Consider the following 15,184-nt stretch of genomic DNA (forward strand, 5'->3'; position numbering starts at 1 on the left):
ACAACACCTCTGCTGCGTCCTTCCTCCTCTGCTCAGGAAGGCAGCTCCAGCAGCGTGGTCCATAACAGCAGCTCCCTTAGACCTCACCCAGACCACATCCCTGGCTGACTTCTCTCCTGGAAAACCAGCCCTCCCCAGCAGGAAGCCTTTCCCCCTATCTGTCTCCTCTGTGTTTCCCCATTTATGTCACCCTTGCCACCCCACCTCTCACTCCACTTGTGCAAACAAGGCCGTGACAGCTCGCTCCTCAGTCATCTCTGCTTGCTGACTCAGACTACTCTCACCCTGCCACCTGCCTATGCTTCAACAGGACCTCTGCAAACCACATGCCATGAGACTACCAAGAATGTATTTCCTGGGGCCCTGAATTTCTAAACACATCTGATCTGGAACGAGCAGCTGCCCACCAGCCTCCACAGAGCAAATGTCCCACTGCAACCTATGGCAGCACCCCTTAGAAAAGGTCTCACACCAACAGGATTACCAGAGATGTCTCACCTTTTAGAGTAAGCAAAGGGAGGCACAAAGAACAGCTGTGCTCATCAGACACTGCAATGAAGCAGTTTTGTTTCACTGGAAAACCTGTCTTTCAATCTGCAACACAAGAAAAGTCCTTCTTGAAGATGGTTTATGTTCATTCCCACAGAGCCAAAAAAGCTGCTCCTGCAGGCAGACCACTGTGGCTCACAAGTTCATCAGTCCTTGAGGATGTGGCTGTGGCAGAATTAACTGCTCCAAAACCAGTCTGAAACAACACAATAAACTAAATTTTGCTGATGGTTGCTGGTGAAAAGTGATGGATGTGTAAAAACTCTGGAGTGATGGTTTTAATGAAAGCAAGGGAGAAAACCCCTTTTGGTGACTTATGCCAGATGAACACCATGGTGCTGTGAGCCCTTGCAGCCCAGGTCAACCCTTGCATCCCCAAGCCTCCTCCTGCCACATCATCCAGGAGGAAACCCTCTGGGAGTTCCTCACAGTGTGTAAAACCAGTGACCATGACGTGCTGGATATCACCAAACACCAGTGCAGGAATGGAGCCTGGACTTCAGCCTCCCCTCTGACATTGGGGTGCCCTGGGACAAGTCGTGCTGCCAGCCAGAGGCAGCTGGAGCAGGGATCGTTCAGGCAGCAGCTGTAGGGGATGGGCAGAGGCAGGAGCAGGCGGGGCAGGGCAGAGCAGTGGCACAGCACGGAAGGGCTGTCATGTCTGGCCTTGCCTTGCTGTGCCCTGCCCGGCCCACAGAGGGCTGAGACAAACTGGGATGGAGGAACAAGGCATTGCCATCCAACAGCAATGAGGGGAATTGCCATCCCCCTCCCCGTCCCCATGGCAAGCCTCTGTGGGATAGCTTTTACATGGCATTCCTGATGTTTCTGGGATGGGGGCACTGAAGGTATCAAGCCAATAGCCAACTACAAAAAATAACTAACCAGAATGTGGTCCAGCATGTCACAGCTGTAGATGGGGAGCACAGGACACTGCCAGCTCAGTGTGACAGCTGCATGACCTCCTCCACTTCCTCAGATCCATGCAAACACACCAGAGACATCTCCCTCGAGGCAAGTATTCCCAGCACTTTATAACCTGTAACAATATCTTGTCCTCCCAAAAATGAGACCGAACCCAGATGAGGTCTGTCCAAGCCCTCCCCACTGCCACCTTCTCACCAGGCCCTCCTGCTTCTCCAGAGAGCATGTGAGAGAAGATGGAGCTTGAACCTGGGCAGTGAGAAGAAACCCAGGCAACTGAAGGAGAATAAAGGCTACCAGGGCATGGCTTCACCCACCTTGGTCAGGCACTGGCTACACTGAGCAGAGTATCCAAGGAGGGCATCTCTACTTGGGCTTCAAAATATTGGTAGAACAGTTTGGCAACCTGTAAGCCATTATCGTGGTGCCTTGGAGCTGGGTCTGCTCCTCCCTGTAAGAGATTTCTGAGCAGCTACTCAGGTTACTCTTACCTCATCATGCTCCACTGTCCTCCAGCAGTACCTCTGAAAATCACATGAATGCGAGGCTCATTTTTAAGATCACCCCTGAGACACATTTGCACAATGCCCACAAAAAATATCATAAAAAAATAAATCTTTATCTTCTGGAAATAAAAATCCTAAAGATAAAATAAAGGGGACAGACTTGCTTCCTAATCTAAGCATTTTCACCTCAAAATGGTAAGAGGCTCCATGTCAACCTATAGCCCATGCAAGGTCACAACTGTCCCACCACCCATTGTCTGCTCCCCACAATCCAGCTGAATCCTCAGCCAGATTTCACCAGCTGGGATTTGCTTCACAAAAACATTGGCAAGAAAAAAAAATTACATATTTTAGAAAACAAATTAATTAGTGACAACTGAAGAATGAAAGGTCGAAAGTACACAACTTACATGCAAAAAAAAAAAAAAAGAATTTACCAGCTGAGATGGGATTAGGTCTGATGCAAGTTAATGAGACCTGTGTGTTTTCTTCTGCTGAGAAAAACAACAGAAATCCAGCTGGAGATGAAAGACAAGTGTGAATGCAGAAAACAGCCTATCTCTTATCACTGCAATCTGTCCTTAAAAATTTACTTCATTCAGGCCAGCCTCTGGGAGAAAGGACCCAGGGACAACACAGAGCACCCAGATTTGTGGCAGTTCCCAGTAACTTCAGCCTCTTCATTCAGTTTTTTTTTTTTCTTTTCCCAGGAGCCTTATCCTTTTCTACCTGTTTAGTAAAAGGATTTTTTCCTTACAGCATAAATAAACTCCCCCCAGTTCCTCAGGGCTTTCCAGGAAGACAGTGCCACTCCAACATCATCAGCACCAACACCACAGTTTGTTTTTAAGCCCTGCAAAACCAGCAGCTTAACATCCATCACAGCCATGGCAGTGGAGCAGTGGATACAAGGAAAAACCATCATGCTTGTCATCTGTGTCCCACCTCATGCATTTCCAAGTTTCTTTTCCCTTTTTCCCACACCAAACCAGGCTAAGGAGCAAGAGGTGAATATTGCAACCAAGACACATCACCTTCAATATCCTACCACGAAAAATAAAGTAATACTCAACAGAATTCCCAGGTGTAAGGGGTTACAAATATTCAGACTTTATTATAAATAAGAAATACTGTTTTATACATAAAAACTGCAAGTGTTGCATTTTGTTCACCGCCCCAGACAGCAAGACCACAGATTAAGGCAAAAAAAGCTGGAGTGAAGGCACATACTGAGGGGGCCACAGTCAGGAATAAGGTGATGAAGGGATGTCACATGTCACCCATGACACCCAGCACTCCACCAGCAGCTGTCACATCATCACATTACGTAAAGAAATAACTGGACTTATACAATGAATAATGGCTGTAATGCAGTACTGATTAACAGATTGCTTATAAAGATTTTTTTTTTTTATTTAAAAATAAAATTCTGTTAAAAACAGCTTAAGAAAAAAAAAAAAACAACACAAGAGAGCAGGAAACCTTAGGCCTGAGGTCAGCCAGGGCATGCACACATCTGCTCTTCTCACAGCCTTGGCAGAGGTGATGTGGTCACAGCTATCTTCCCAGAGTGACCCAAGGTCCCTGTGTGTGCAGGCACAGGGAGCTCTCCTCCAGAGGTGTTTCCAGGCAGGAGGGAAATCCCACAATCATCAAGGGTAGGGATACAAGAGCCATGCAGAGCTTGCTGGGAACAGCAGCACTGTCTGCACCAAGCCTCCTGCCTTGCACAGTGGCACCAAGATGTCCCCAAATGCAGCTCTCTCTGACCCCCTCAGCGCTGGTCTGGTCTCCCAACAGAGCTACAGCTGCTCCCAGCTCAGCTGCAAAGCCACAGCCCCTGCTCCACTGCTGGCACAGCATCCCAGGGCACAGGGGACACAAACTGGGGGCAGCAGGCACCGTGGGGAGCAGGGCTGGCCTTGGAAACTGGGCTGGAAGCATCCACCCAACAAGCAAAGTGGTTATGGATGGGTGCTGGGGATACAGCAGAGGGAAGCAAGCAGGAGCCCAGCTAGGAGAAACCCCAAGTTTTAAGGGAATGATACAGAGAGAAGCAATACATGGTGCACCTGCCCCGATGGCTACAGGGGAAAGCACATGGAGGAGGCCAGGCTGTGCCACTCTGGAAATCTGGCTGAGTATATTTACACACACATACACACACACGAGAGACTTCCTCACACTATAATCATGATAAAAAAATGGAAAAAAAATCACATTCACACAAAAAACATAAATTTGAAATAATTAATAGCACCAGTGTGTGTCAGATAATAATTTCTTCCCCGCTACGCAAACGTACAAAGTTGCATAGTGTTTAAGGATAGATATATACTGGATCTCAGGGAAAGGGGGAGGGATGCCAGGCTGGAGGCAAGGAGGAAGCTGCAGAGGATGCTCTTGTCAGGGAGCAGGGGGCTCCCTGCTGCTCCCAGCCAGCAGCAGCACTGCCTGGGCAGGGAGCCTGCAGGGAAGCCCTGGAGTGGTGGAAAAGGCAGAGCTGCCACCTGAGCCTGGCCTGAGGTCCCTGTGCTGTGGCAGCTTTATGGTGACTGCGAGATTGGGAGGCAAAAAGAAAGGAGGGCGCCAGGAAATTCCAGCTCTTCCTCCCAGCTTTAAAACAGGCAAAAGGCAAGAGCAATGGCAGGAGAGATAAAAATCCCACTGTCCTCCTTCAGGAAAAAGATGGGGGAAAAAAAAGACCTTTCCATTTCCACTGATGTGCCCCCTTCCTTCCCCACCCAAAGACATTCAGCATGGAGGCCAGTGCAGGTGCCAGAACTCTCTGGAAGGCAGCTCTCCTCTTCAGCAAGACTTGTCCTGCTTCAACAAATTCATCTGTCAGTCTGACATTCCCAGCCCAGAAAACCAGATTGTCTGGAAATTCAGTAGCAAGAGATGGGAATGCAGCTCGTGGCTTCCACACTCTGGCAGTCTGGACTAGCCAGCAGGTAGCAGCTTTCAGACCAGACCCAAAACTGCTCCACAGAACAGAAGTGGGGCTGGCAAGATCCACCACTCCACCAGTATCCCATCTTCCCAAAGAGCCCTAATCAGAGGCTGCCTTTCTCTCATAGCAGTGCATCCTCACAGAAAGCATTTCAGAAAGAGGCTTCAGCTATTTTGCCAAAGGCTACCAACACTGTTGGATTGGCCACTACCTAATGATGAAAAAAATAAATTCACAGGGTTAGAAGTTGGGAAGAAGGATCTGAATTGAGTGCAGCTATACTGGCCATTACAGTAATACTTTGGTAGCCATCCCCTTCTTTCATAGGGATAAAGAGCTCCAGGACTGAGGATTTTACAAAGGGAGAAGACAGGAGAGAAAGTTGTGTTAGTTTTGCCTTGCTGTATACAGCTCACATGGTTATTTCTGAACCACAGTATAAAGAGTCCAGAGCATCTCTCATCCTTGCACTAATCAAAAGGAAACTGTGTCTGAGGAAGGGGCAAAGGTGGAGTGCTCAGGAAAACAATCTATATAAAAAACCCCTTTGATGCCCAAAGACGGATATTTAATTTGCTTCTCAAAAAAAAAAAAAAAAAACCCAAAGAAACAAACAAACAAAAAAAAAATCCACAAAAAAACTCCCCAAACAAAACAAAACATTAAAAAAAAACCAACAAAAAACCCCCAAAACTTTCAACTTATGCTGATTTGAAAGGAAACAGTGGCTGCGAGCAGCAGAGTTGGGGATTTGGAGAAGGCAATGTGTGTTAAGGCACTCCATGGCTGAACCACCACTCACCAGGGCGATTCCCCCCACCCCCAGCACACCCTTAGGGCTTCTCAATGGACGGGGTGTTGAAACAGCCAGATGGCAAGGTCTTCCTGATGTCTTCCAGGTTGCTAATGTCCTTCAGGATCTCTTCAATGTCCCTGTTGTAGGCCTGTATGGCATCATCTTGCTTCTTGGCTTCTCTCTCAAGGAAAGACACTTTCTGGTCCAGGTCACTGTCTTTCATCTGGTCTTTGGCACTGTTCAAGGTACCTTCAATTTCATTCAGTTTGTTCAAGTCCACTGTCTCCAGTTGCCCTGAAAAGCCAGAAGCAAACAGTGAAGTGCACTAAAACCTCTGTGGCACCCTGGGGGCTCACACAGCTGAGCCCACAGCAGATCTCCAGCAGGGCATCTCCAGCCTCTGACACAGGACCAACCACATGGGTGACATCTCCACTGCCTCAAGAAGCCTTCAGTTTGCTGAAAACCAACACAGAGCATTGCCAAACAAGCTCTGAGGCTACTTGGGAAAGAAAAAATCCCAAAGTCCTGCCAAAAACATACAAACCCCATTTCAAGAGATCAACAGATCCATCTGGTTCCTCAAACAAAACTGGCAGGAAACCCAGCACACATCAGGAAAACACTCAAAAACATAGAGAACATCGAAGACAGTCCTACCTAGCTGATCCAACAGGTCATTAATGACAGTGAGCAGGCTGTTCACAGAGTTCTTAGCTTTTCTTGCATTGTCTTCTGCCTCCTGGGCAGCCTGTGAGGCCTGTAGGAAAAAAAATGAGACCACAAAAAAGGTGTAGGGATTATAAAACTGTTGCCTCCTCTCTGCACTTAGCACATCACTGCCTTCTCATCCCAGGATAACAATCCTGCACAAAGATCTTTATCACAGGGCTGGGGAGAAGACCGACAACCTTCAAGTAATCAGTTTTCTGAGTATTTCAGGATGGGGATCCCTGAACACTGAGCGGGATTTGGCAGTAAAGGGCAGGATGGAATCAATAGGGTTATACAGTCAGATTTTAGCTATAATAAAAGGAAAATCAGCTCTCAAATTCCAGCAGGGAGCCTATGCTAATGCACCAGAACTTGTCTCCTTTTCAGTCCCACTTAAAACTTGGAAGAGTCAGAATACTGGCTGGACTCAGGTCAGTCTTTGCACGAGGAGAGCAGGAGGAAAGGCGCCATTGCCAGGACAGCAGGGAGAAGGCAGCTCCTGGCCACTGCTGTCACCTGCCAGCAGTACTCACCTCATTTGCCATCCTCATATCCTGCTCAGCATCAGCCTGCTTCCTCTTCAGCTCCTTCTCTGCATCCTGCAGCTGCTTCATCATGTCATCCACCTCCCTGGCCAGTCCTGTCACATCAGCAAAGGTCTTGTCGGCTTCGGCTCTGGTAGTAGCAGCACTCTGCAGCCAACAGGTGGGAGAGGATGGAAAAAGGTGGTGAATTCAGGGGCAGAACTTCCTTCAATCCTTCTCATCAAAATGCACTGACTTCCTATCTTGCCTTATTTTGCATGTGCAGTGGGGAATAGAGCAGGGAGCACACACAGGAGCTCCTGCAATCCCCCAGCAGGATCTCAGGGGGGTGCAGCACACCCACCTTCTGAACAGAGCTGGCAATCTTCTCAGCATCATCTGCTCTGGCCTTGGCCTCACGGGCATCGGCAGCAGCGTTGCCCAGTGCCAGCTCTGCCTGCTGAGTCTTGTTGTTGGCCTCTGCAATGGTCTGGCTGATGGCAGGGATCTTCTTCAGCGCCTCCTCGGCCGCCGTCTTGTTATCGTTCACCCGCTTGTCAAAGTCTAAGGAGGCAAAGCAGATCCTTACCACGTGCTCCAGGAGAGCCTTGGGATGCTCCTCTGACCAAGCTACCCAAGGCTTTGCTGCCCTCACACTGGAGAGATGGTCAGCTCTGCCTATTGCACATCTTCTGATGCTAAATAAGGAAGTTAAAAGGTAATTTCCAGTCCCTTATACTTTTTCTTTAAAGAAAAACAAGCCAAAAGAACACACCCAACACTCAGATAAGGGTAATGGCAGGGCCTCTCTAACTAAAATATCCTACTGCCAAGTGACTTGTCACACTGGAATTGAAGGACTCACTACAAGTGCTTCCTCTTTACCTTTCAGGTTCCTGAGAATGGTATTGGCCTCCTGTAGTGTGCCACTGCTCTTCCGAGCAGCTTCTTCAGCCAGGGCTTTCGCTGCATCTGCTCGAGCCAGGAGCTGGTCTGCAGTCTGAGGAGACAGGACACGTACCAATGCATTCCCACTTTCTGAAGGACAATCATCAAAGTGTATCAAAAAGCACTGTTAAGCCCCAAACAACAACACCATCTAGAACAGCAGTGCTTCCTCTGATATCAGATGAGTGGATGTACTTTGGGAATACTGCTCTGAATACAAAGCTGACACCACACCTGGCAAATATCTCCTATTTTCCCACACAGCCTCAAAGCCGTTGCTTTTAACCTCTGTCTGCATCTCCTTTTTGGAGCCATTTTCAGCATTCTTATAATCAGTAAATAACACTAAGATGAAATAATTTGCATCTGGCCAGTTACTTGTCTTCCTTGTTGTTTTTTTTTCCAGGAACAAAAGCCTGCACAAAGTGGAACTGACCTGCTGCTCTGTCTTCCCTTTCTCCAAGAGGTTCTTTACTTCAAGTTCCTTTCCTTTCATATCTTCTCTCAAGTCCTCATAATCCTTTAGCTTCCTGGCAATTAGTTGATCCAGTTCCTCTGCTTCCTTCTTGATTGTATTTGCTCTATTCTGCAGGTGGAAATCACACACAGAGATTCCTGAATGTTAAAGAATTCCTGAACAGGTGGTAAATTTTTCCACTTCTACATTCAAGCCAAGACGTCTGGCAAACATCTCAGATTTCTGTCTTTCAGAAACTGGGGGAGGTGGGGTTTATGTAGGTGGTTTTCTGCATTTACATCTCCTGCATAAATGTTGCAATTGCATAAAAGCTTGATTATGCGTAGATGGACAAGAAGCGTTGTCCACCGAGTGTTCTTGTGCAGAGAACAGCAGCAGAGCACATGTAAGGCATGCCAGCAACCTAGCAATCCTCAGAAATAGTGCACATGATGGTGCCCTCATGTACCTCTAGCCCTGTGGAATCCACAGTAGGCAGGCTGGTGAGGTTAGCATATATCTGTAGGGCTCTGTTTCCAGCTTCCTCTGCCTCCGCAAGCACCTTGGTGGCCTGTTTCTCTAGGTCTCGAGAAATATTCCTTGCTTGATTGTACCTAAAAAATCCCAAAGGATCCAGTTATGAAACAGTACATTCTGTAGAACTGAACTTAGGAAGAGAGTGGAGAGGCTAAGAAATCAAAAATCACCTCCCACAAAATCCAAAGCATACAGAGGGTCGTCTTAAGTTTTAAGCACTGCTCTAAAGTCAGGAAATAAAAACAATTTTCTGTTACTGACTCACTTCTGGTTGAGCTCATCAATATCAACTGCAGTTTGGTTTTCTCCAGCCAGGGTTTTCAGCAGCAGTTGATATGCTTCTGTGGAAGTGTCATTTGCAGCCTTGGCTGTGCGAACAATCTCATCAGCTTCCTTTTTGTGCCTGATGACAAAAGAAAAATAATGCCATTAGATTTGTCAGCCAATAGTTTTTATCCTCAGTTCTTGATTATATTAATCTCTCTTACTTTTCCTTCTTTCCTTCTCCCAGATCTACATATGGGAGATGCTGAAACATTAGTAATGGAAGATGGTTGCCATGTCTGTCATCCACATGAGCAATGTTTGCCCTCAGAGCTACACAGCCACCATCCCACAGCACCAGTCCCTTAAGCAGCAAAGGGTGTGTGTTTCCCAGCCAGCAAATGAAATTCTTCTTCCCCCTTGCAGAGAAGAGCAGAACCCTGACACAGACCACGATGAGTGTGTCTTGCCACAGCCTACCTCTCTGCCAGCTTTCGGGCCTCTTCTGCCAAGTGAGTCATGTTGTTGGGGTCCCCACTTTGCTCTGGAGGTGTAATGGACTGGAAGAGAAAAAGAAAGGAAAAAAAATCCATTAAAGCTCTTTTTTTATCTTTTATTTGTATTTGCTTTAAATATTTATTGTCATGATCTAAATGCTTAGAGATGTGTCTAACCTACTTCTCACTTCTCTGTATGTTTTTCTTAAGTCCATGCAGTTTCCACCACTGGTTACCCCTTGAAAAACAACGGTGCTAATATTTATTTAAGACTTTTATGTTGGTTTGGGCTAAGATACTATCTGTGACTGACAGTGGTCAACTCCCTTCATTGATTTCCCGTGATCTTGATGCAAATTTGCTGTTTGAGGGAGAGAGCAAGTGGAGAAACACGCTGGAGGCCCAGAAGGAAAGGCCCTCAGCCTCCCCCAGCTGTGTGGGATCCCAGCACACACTCACCACGTTGTCAGCTGCCATCTTGGCCCTCTCCAGCATATCAGAAGCCATGCTGATCAGGTCCTCAGTGTCCTCCACCCGCACCCGCGCCTGCTCCGCCAGGCTCTCCGTGTCCTGCACTGTGCCCTGGATGTTCCTCAGCCTGTTCAGCTGACTCACTAAGGTGCTGTTGATGTCTTTGAGACGATCCATGAGGCCCTGATCTACGTCTGCAACACAGGACAAAAAAGAGAGGAAGCAAAATTAATTAGAGCAGGAAGAGAAGCTGGAGCAGCAGCTTACCACAGCAGGCACCACGTTGGTAGGTTAATCCCCTACTGGAAGGGAACCAGGAAAAGCCATTTCACAAGTCACTTAGCTTGAGATCAAAGTCATAATCAGAATGTGCACCAAACAGGAGAAATGAAAAGCCATTAACTGTTAATAAGACAATCCTGCTGGTTGTTGGAACTGACTCTGATGGGAGATTTTGTGTTCAGAATCATGTTTCACCTCTCATGTTTACCTCATGTTTTACCTCTCTCATTGACTTAAAATGACAACAGAGCTGCTCCTCAATAGGTATGAAATGTCTGTTTGGCAAATTCCCTTTAGCTTATCTCCTAGAAATTGAGCAGAGGTGGATGAATAGTGCAGACATACATTTTTCCCCACTCAGGGAAACAATGGCTACTCCAAGGAAAGACCTAAGGAGCTCTATATGGAGCAGCCAGGAGCTGTGTAAAATAGCAAACCCACTCCAAACTCTCCTAAACCAAAGGGCTGGCAAAAGCTGTGAGCCTTGGTTTTCACATATGTAGGATTTATAAGGCACCCACACTTCACCAAATTTTTGGACCATCAGGTAACCCCCCACAACAGCATCTTAATAATGGAGGCATCACAGCACAGGTATGTGCCTCACAACCATGGCAGTAACTTTTGAAAAGCTGAGAGTGTTACCAAGGATTTAAGTGCAAGCAGAAGCCCACAGAACTCCAAAATTAAGATTGGTCAAATACCTTGGCCCTGCAGCACATCTTAAGTACTGAACATGAACATTTCACACATTTCAAAAACATACTACCACAGAAAAACAGAAAAAACTTCTTCAGGTGTGCACAGATTTTTGCCAGGGTAGTTTTTGTTGCATTTACCTTGCCCTCTTAGTAAGAGAAGAACCTGGAGCTGGGGAAGAGTTTAGAGCAGAAGTCTCATGAGGAGCAGCTGAAGGAGCTGGGAGGGGTTGAGCCTGGAGAAAAGGAGGCTCAGGGGGGACCTTCTGTCTATCCACAACTCCCTGACAGGAGGGTGCACCCAGGGTGTTGGGGGGCTCTGCTCCCAGGGAACAGGGACAGGATGAGAGGAAACAGCTTCAAGCTGTGCCTGGGGAGGTTTTGGTTGGAGAGTGGGAAAAATTTCTTCATTTAAAGGGCTGTCTAGGGAAATGCTGAATCACTGTCCTTGGAGGGATCCTAAAGCTGGGTGGATGTGGCACTTGGGAACATGGGTTAATGGTGACCTTGGCAGTGCTGGGGGGCAGGGAACAGTCGGACTTGATCTTAAGGGTCTTTCCAAATAAATGATTCTATGATTCTAAGACAGAGAGAGAGATCAAAATTCCACCACAAAACCAAATCCATTCCCTCATCTTTCTGCAATCCCCACCCTGCTACCCCCTTATGTAGGACTATTATCTAGGCAGTAAAAATTTACCTCAGCTAAAGCTGACAAAATCTTAAGCAACCATTCTCACTGGCAGGAATCTTCCCAAGCAAATGCCAGCATTAGATGTATGTTAGCTTTTTCCCAGCTTCACACAAAGGGGACAAATTTTCCCAAAATGGTCTGAAATCACTGAACCAGCTCCCAGGGGAACATCTTTTACTGCAAAGTCAATAGTCTCCTTCAGGCTTCTCTTTTCCAAAACACACATCATCTTATACATTAAAGAGACCCTAAGGACAAACCACTGTCACAGACATGACAAACATCCTGTGGTAGTGGTGACAACACAAGAATCAATTTGAAATGGAGTTTAACAGGAAAAACAGCATTCTTCAGAATATTCTACACTTGATGGTGGGATAATTAAGTTTGCCATCTGGATTTTGAAGCCTTCACTCTGATCACCAATGATCAGAACAACAAGAACTACTTGAGCCCAAGATGTTTGAGCAAATTTAAAGCATAGTAAGTGTACTGGAAAGGTTTCTGCTTGTGTAACAAATAAAACCGTCCTTTGCATCGAGAGAAGAGGGTAACACATAAAACACTTCCATCCATGCAGAGCTAGAGGCAGATCTTTACTTCCATGTACAACAAAGACCACTGGCAGAACAGCATGGATAAAAGCACAGCCACTGTTGTTATGATAACAACAGTGACTCACTGACTCAGTGTTGCCTGAAATTGCTGTCAATCCTGGAGCACAAAACTGGCTTGAAATATAACATGCTGTCTCCAAAGGGAACAGGAACATGAGGCAAAGAACTCATTTAGTTGGTCCATGTCTGATCAGGTCAACTCACCTTTGCTCTTTTGTGCTTCATGGAGCAGCTCTGTAACCTCTCTTTCTGCCTGCTTCAACCGCTCTTCGAAGGCTTCATCAGTTACAGCTTCTTCTCTGCTACCCAGATTTGCTATAAGATTTTCCAACTCCTGCAGCCTTTGACGTTGCTCTGCCACCTACATGAGAGACACAGAGCACAGCTTTGACAAAGCAAAGCACCTTGAGCCTCTCTGCTGTCAGCAACCACCAACAGTCACGGGCTGCAATGCTGCACAAGTGGACATGTGCCACCATCTCCAGTGGTACCAAGAGCAGTGTCTGTGGCCTTACCTTGTCTTTCACTAGTCTGTAGCAGGCTGGGCACTCCTGGCAGCCAGGCCAGGAGCGGTTGTAGAAGTAGTTCTCCTCGCACTGGTTGCAGCGGCTCCCCACGAAGCCCTCCTTGCACTCACAGTGTCCGTTTTCCTGGCACTGCAGCGACCGCGAGCCCTCGGGATCACAGTCACAGGCTGCAGGGGAGGAAAACCCCAGTCACACTGCAGAACAGGCACAAATACCCTAAAACTCACAGGATGAGAGGATATGCTTAATATCCTAAAACATCTGCAAGAGCTATGGGGCACAGACTCACAGTTGGACCTCCCTCCTGATCACAGTGCTTCTACCCACAAGCAGGATCCATCATTCACTGTGTGTGTTCAGTGTTGCTATTACCTCTCCCACAGAGCATTGTTCTACCCCACTGCATTGTAACCAACTAGAGTCAGCTTTCCTGCTCTTTACAGGCAGGGATATCAATAAGGAAAGTTTGGATCAACCTGCTTTGCAATCATGTTTACAAGATCAGCTGCTCCTCAAGATAGAACCTGGATACTGAGGCCACCTGCACAGTAACTGTGCAGGGACACATTAGGAAACAGGGCTGTTGGAGGCCAAGAGGCAGAGAGAATATATTTACACCAAGGAGAAGTAGATATCTACTAAGTTGGATATCTAGAAAGTTGGACAAGAAAAAGGTAACAAAAGAAGAAGAGGATAAGCTGTAGTACAGAAATCAAATTACGTCACACACAGTGTGGACATAAAAGTGCCAGCTTCTGCTGTGATGAGGAGCGAGGTGACAAAATACCCTCCCAGAGGCAGAAGGAAAGCAAAGGCAGGGCTGGGTGTGCAACATCCTTCCCACCTGCCTCGCTGTGGCCCCTCAGACTTACGTTTGCAGCCTTCAGAGCCAAAGCCGAAGTGGTTGGGCTCACACCTGTCACAGTGCTGGCCGGTGACGCCTGGCTGGCACTCGCACTGCCCCGTCCGGATGTCACACTGCCCGCTGGTGGAGCCCAGCGCGTGGCAGTTGCACCTGGGAGAGGCAGAACACGTCAGATGTGACACAGAAGGGACAAGTGAGGCCTCTCTGAAGAGCACAGCTCAACATTCGCATTTGCCAAAAGCCGCTTTTCTTGCTGTGAAGATGCAGCAGGCGAGGCACTGAGCTTTTGAACCATGCAAGGTCATTGCTGCCTGCACTAAAAAAAGAGCCCAAGAGCCTGCTACAATCACGAAGTCATGTGGCAGTTTTCTATTTAAAACCCTGATTTAGAGCTCTTTATAAGGCTATTTATAAGTCAGACTTTTTGTACAGCCTTAGTAGCTGCTCCTTGACCACTGCTCTTCCCCACCCACAGCAGCAGAGGCACACCTGTTACTTGTGACAAACATCACATTCCTGCACAATGTAAGCACAGACCCTCCAAAACCAGGGTCTGTGCCCCAAGCCAAGCCAAACCTCACCTCTCACAGCCACGTCCACTCTGGAGGTTGAAGAATCCAGGCTCACAGGCACTGCAGTCCCTCCCAGTGACATGAGACAAGCACTCACACTGCCCAGTCACTTGATTGCAGATCGTCTGCTGATTCACTGTGCCGTACGGATTGCAGTGACAAGCTGCAAAAATAAAAAGGTACGGAGAAACATGCACAGAGTTAGAAATCCCTTGTGGTGTTGGTACTTACCCTAATGGGCCTGGATCCAAACCACATGGCCACCCAGCCCCTGCATCACACTAAGTGCCCACAAACACAAGGCTTTTAGCAAGCTCAAACCACCGAATCAGGGTAATGCCACACATTGCTGCTGATGGGCACAAGTGACAGCCCAACAGCAGCTCCTGGTGACAGAACCATTTTTAAATGCAACAAGAAGCAAGTCTCACCTCTGCACTTGTCCGAGGGGTCAGAGGCCAGGGGGTTCCCAAAGAAGCCATCCTTGCAGCGGTCACAGTAGAAGCCAGCAGTGTTGTAGATGCACTTGAGGCACTCTCCGGTCTGGCGGTCGCAGTTGCCCACGGCGTTGGGGTCGATGTTGTTGTTACACTGGCACAGGCGGCACGGCCTCACCGCACCATTCCTGCCCAGCGGGTCTCCGAAATAGGCATCATCACACAGCTCACACCTCTTGCCTGGGACACAACACAGACACGGGTGCTGCAGCAGAAAGCCCTGTGCTGCCATCTCACATGGATCCCCTCTGCCATCCCTTCTGAAAAGTAAACTCTTCAGCTTCTTCCCTTT

General features: G+C 47.6%; 1 protein-coding gene across 1 annotated transcript in view; it reads right to left on the reverse strand.

Moving 5' to 3' along the window:
• Nucleotides 1-5,572: 5,572 nt before the first annotated feature.
• The window catches only part of LAMC1 (laminin subunit gamma 1), a 64,613-nt gene continuing 55,001 nt past the window's right edge, over nt 5,573-15,184 (reverse strand). The window contains exons 14-28 of the mRNA XM_054285824.1: nt 14,827-15,072; nt 14,405-14,558; nt 13,831-13,973; nt 12,947-13,125; nt 12,636-12,792; nt 10,129-10,334; nt 9,653-9,732; nt 9,174-9,311; nt 8,841-8,985; nt 8,351-8,500; nt 7,852-7,966; nt 7,331-7,530; nt 6,976-7,134; nt 6,389-6,488; nt 5,573-6,022 (exon numbers count right to left, since the gene is read on the reverse strand). Of these exons, the coding sequence (XP_054141799.1) occupies nt 5,766-6,022; nt 6,389-6,488; nt 6,976-7,134; nt 7,331-7,530; nt 7,852-7,966; nt 8,351-8,500; nt 8,841-8,985; nt 9,174-9,311; nt 9,653-9,732; nt 10,129-10,334; nt 12,636-12,792; nt 12,947-13,125; nt 13,831-13,973; nt 14,405-14,558; nt 14,827-15,072 (2,429 nt within the window). The 3' untranslated portion in view covers nt 5,573-5,765. The remainder of the gene's footprint in view (nt 6,023-6,388; nt 6,489-6,975; nt 7,135-7,330; nt 7,531-7,851; nt 7,967-8,350; nt 8,501-8,840; nt 8,986-9,173; nt 9,312-9,652; nt 9,733-10,128; nt 10,335-12,635; nt 12,793-12,946; nt 13,126-13,830; nt 13,974-14,404; nt 14,559-14,826; nt 15,073-15,184) is intronic.

This window comes from Melozone crissalis, unplaced genomic scaffold, assembly GCF_028551555.1.
Source record: "Melozone crissalis strain CALT ecotype California unplaced genomic scaffold, PUWL_Pcris_2 ptg000045l_1, whole genome shotgun sequence".
In the NCBI taxonomy this organism is placed as follows: Eukaryota; Metazoa; Chordata; class Aves; order Passeriformes; family Passerellidae; genus Melozone; species Melozone crissalis.